At 46.2% G+C, this 3,115-nt stretch overlaps 2 protein-coding genes across 2 annotated transcripts; both read left to right on the top strand.

Annotated features, from left to right (window-relative positions):
- Positions 1–432: 432 nt before the first annotated feature.
- Positions 433–975, top strand: LOC148944810 (protein CFDP2-like). Its single transcript, XM_089100031.1, has one exon. It carries the CDS (start codon positions 433–435, stop codon positions 973–975), a length of 543 nt encoding a protein of 180 aa, XP_088956157.1.
- A 27-nt stretch (positions 976–1,002) lies between these two features.
- LOC148944809 (uncharacterized) lies at positions 1,003–1,728 on the top strand. The gene has a single exon (XM_089100030.1). It carries the CDS (start codon positions 1,003–1,005, stop codon positions 1,726–1,728), a length of 726 nt encoding a protein of 241 aa, XP_088956156.1.
- The last annotated feature ends 1,387 nt before the right edge of the window (positions 1,729–3,115 follow it).

The following is a 3,115-nucleotide window of genomic DNA, read 5'->3' as shown; positions in this document are numbered from 1 at the left end:
TGCTTGGTGACGCCGTGATGCCAAGTGGGATGATCCTCCCAGCGAGGACAACTGCAAAGAGCGGAAGACACACTCGAGGATGTCAACGGTCCCGGCTAGAAGCAGAGAGGATTGGCTTGCCGTTGCTTCAAAAGCTAGCCATGAAACTTTTTCTCTGTATGATTTATGACTAGGCAATCAATGAGAAAACGAAATAGGGCTACCGCGTCCGAGGAAATCGACGGACAAGCTACCGCGTCCGGGGAAACCGACAGACAAGCTACCGCATCCGGGGCAACCGATGTATTGACAGCCAACAGCGTTGGAAACGAATCAAGGCAACGTTTGACAAGTCCGTCACAAACGGACGCTAGACCGGTTTTATCTACAAAAATCACCACCAGAATCGGCACGTTAAATCTTCGGACACTTTCGAAACCATGAAAGAAAGACATGCTCCTCCGTGAAGCAAACCGCTACAATTGGGACATCATCGGCCTCTCAGAGACTCATCTACCAGGTATCAGCGAAGAACAGATAGGAGACGCAACCCTTCTGCTTTCTGGAAGACAAGACGGAACACACAGACAAGGAGTCGGCTTTTTGCTGACAAAAGCAGCAAGGAAATTTCTTCTGTCAGTGGTGTCTGTCTCGGAGAGATTAATGATGATCCGACTCAAAAGTAAGTTCAAAAACCTCTCCGTGGTACAGGTCTATGCTCCGGATTCATCAAGGTCGGACGAAGAGTCGGAAGATTTCTTCTCTCAGCTCCAGAGCCTTGTCGACACCATTCCGAAGAAAGACATCGTGTTAGTCCTCGGGGACTTTAATGCCATCGTGGGGAGTGACAATAGCGGAAAAGAAGATGTCATGGGCAAGTTCGGGATCGGACAGATCAACGGCAGAGGAGAACGACTCACTGAATTCTGCCGAGATAACGAGCTTTTTATCACAAACACAATGTTCAAGCACAGACGAAAGAGAAAAGTCACGTAGTGGTCCCCCAATGGAAGGACTGCCAACATGATAGATTACATATTGGTATCCAGCCGATGGAAATCTTCTTTCAAAGACACAGTGACGCTAGGAGGTGGGGACTTTGATAGTGAGCACAATATCCTCATGTCATTGCTTCGCCTAAGATTAAAGGCCTTTGTCAAGCCGAAACAAAAAGTTCCAAGATTCCGGATAGAAGCCCTTAAAGACGTTAAGACGAGACAAGAGTACAGAATGCAGCTCAACGAACGACTGTCAAAGACCTTGCAAGAAACACCTGATCTGCTGAGTCCAGCTGACATCGATCTACTTGTTTCGCAAAGCAGCCTGGCCATATGCGAAACAGCTGAGCTCGTCCTTGGCCGTAAATCTGCAGAAGACAAGCCATGGATTACCCAGGAGATTATTGATATGTGTACCGAGAAACGAACTCTCCAAAACAAGCAAGATCGAGAAAGCAAGGATAGATTCAAAAACCTTAAACGTCAAATTGAGAAGAAAAACTGCCAAGCACTAAAAAACATGATTACTGAAAAAAGTCGGCAGTGTGAGGAGGACTCCCGTAGGGGTAACTCACACCTCATGTTCAAACGTGCTAGAGAGCTGACAAACCGCAAAGAAGCGAAGTGCCTCGATCTCTTAGATAAAAATGGACACAAAATCACTACTTGTGCCGGAATCCGAGATCGCTGGAAAGAACACTTCCAGGAAAAGCTTAATCTCACAGTAAACCCAGATCCTGAAGTGCTTTGAAAGTTCCCAGCACACAGAGATGAGGAACCACCCCCACCACCCTTAAGATCAGAAGTAGAAGCCGCACTCAAATCCCTCAAGTCAAATAAGGCACCCGGAATAGACAGTATACAGGCAGAACTGCTAAAAATGGAATCTGATATCGTCGTTGATCTGTACCAAAAAATAGTACCAGCTGTATGGGAAATAAAATACTTCCCTGAGTCTTGGTTAAAATATGCCATAGTGCCCTTGCAAAAGAAAGGATCTAAAAGTAACTGCGAAAACTACAGACCCATATCGTTTACTTGCCAACCAGCTAAAATCCTTACGAAAATTCTCCTTGATCGGATCAGAAACCTGACAAGAAAAGTAATCCCTGAATATCAAGCTGGCTTCCGTCAAAACCGATCCACCATAGACCAAATTTTTGTGATCAGACAAATTATGGAAAGATACCTGGAATTCGGGAAAGAGCTATACCAGCTGTTTATCGATTTCAAACAAGCTTTCGATCTAAGTTGGCGAGATGGCCTATGGCACATCCTGGCACACTACGGTATTCCCACTGACATTATTGACATTATCAAGAGCATGTACGAGAAGACGAGAAGCATGGTGCAGACCAGCGAAGGCCTTACTGAAGAATTCTCAACCTCTTCAGGAGTGCTGCAAGGATGCCTACTCTCCCCCACTCTGTTCTGCCTATTCCTGAATGCTGTACTGGCACTGGTGCCCAATGACACGGGAGCACTCATGAGTGGACACCTCTTTGACTTGCTTGCATACGCCGATGACATTAATCGCCTAAACGAACAACTAGAGGAACTGCAATCAAGCGCTAACGATATTGATCATGCAGCTAGTTGCTTTGGGATGAAAATCAATGCTAACAAGACAAAAGCCATGAAGGTAACGCGGAATACAGATACAGGCCTTCAACCCAGCAAAATTATGATCCGGGGGGAAGAGATCGAGTGGGTTGACCATTTCGTTTACCTTGGAAGTGAGCTGACGTCCACCAACGACTCCTCAAAACACATTAAACGACACCTCGCCCTTGCCTCAGCAAGCTTCAAGTAATTACGATCGATCTGGAAAAACAAACATCTGTCGCTGAAACTAAAAACACGCCTTTTTCGAGCTCTTGTGGTTCCAGTAGCAACGTACGGAGCAGAGACATGGACCTTGAAAGCAAAAGACAAACGCCGGTTGGTGGCCTTTGAAACAAAATCCCTCAGGAAGCTTGCTGGCATCACCTACCTTGACCGAATATCAAACGAACGGCTATTGTCTTCGCTCAACTATTCCCAGACCATCATGCAAACCATCCAGTTTCAACAGCTTCGATGGTTAGGCCACGTTCAGCGGATGTCCCCAGCCCAACTTCCAAAAATTGCGTTTGAAG

The sequence above is a fragment of the Artemia sp. Qi Xiang Cuo genome, chromosome 14, assembly GCF_049724085.1.
Source record: "Artemia sp. Qi Xiang Cuo chromosome 14, ASM4972408v1, whole genome shotgun sequence".
NCBI lineage: Eukaryota > Metazoa > Arthropoda > Branchiopoda > Anostraca > Artemiidae > Artemia > Artemia sp. Qi Xiang Cuo.
This window is presented reverse-complemented; position numbering and strand designations above follow the sequence as displayed.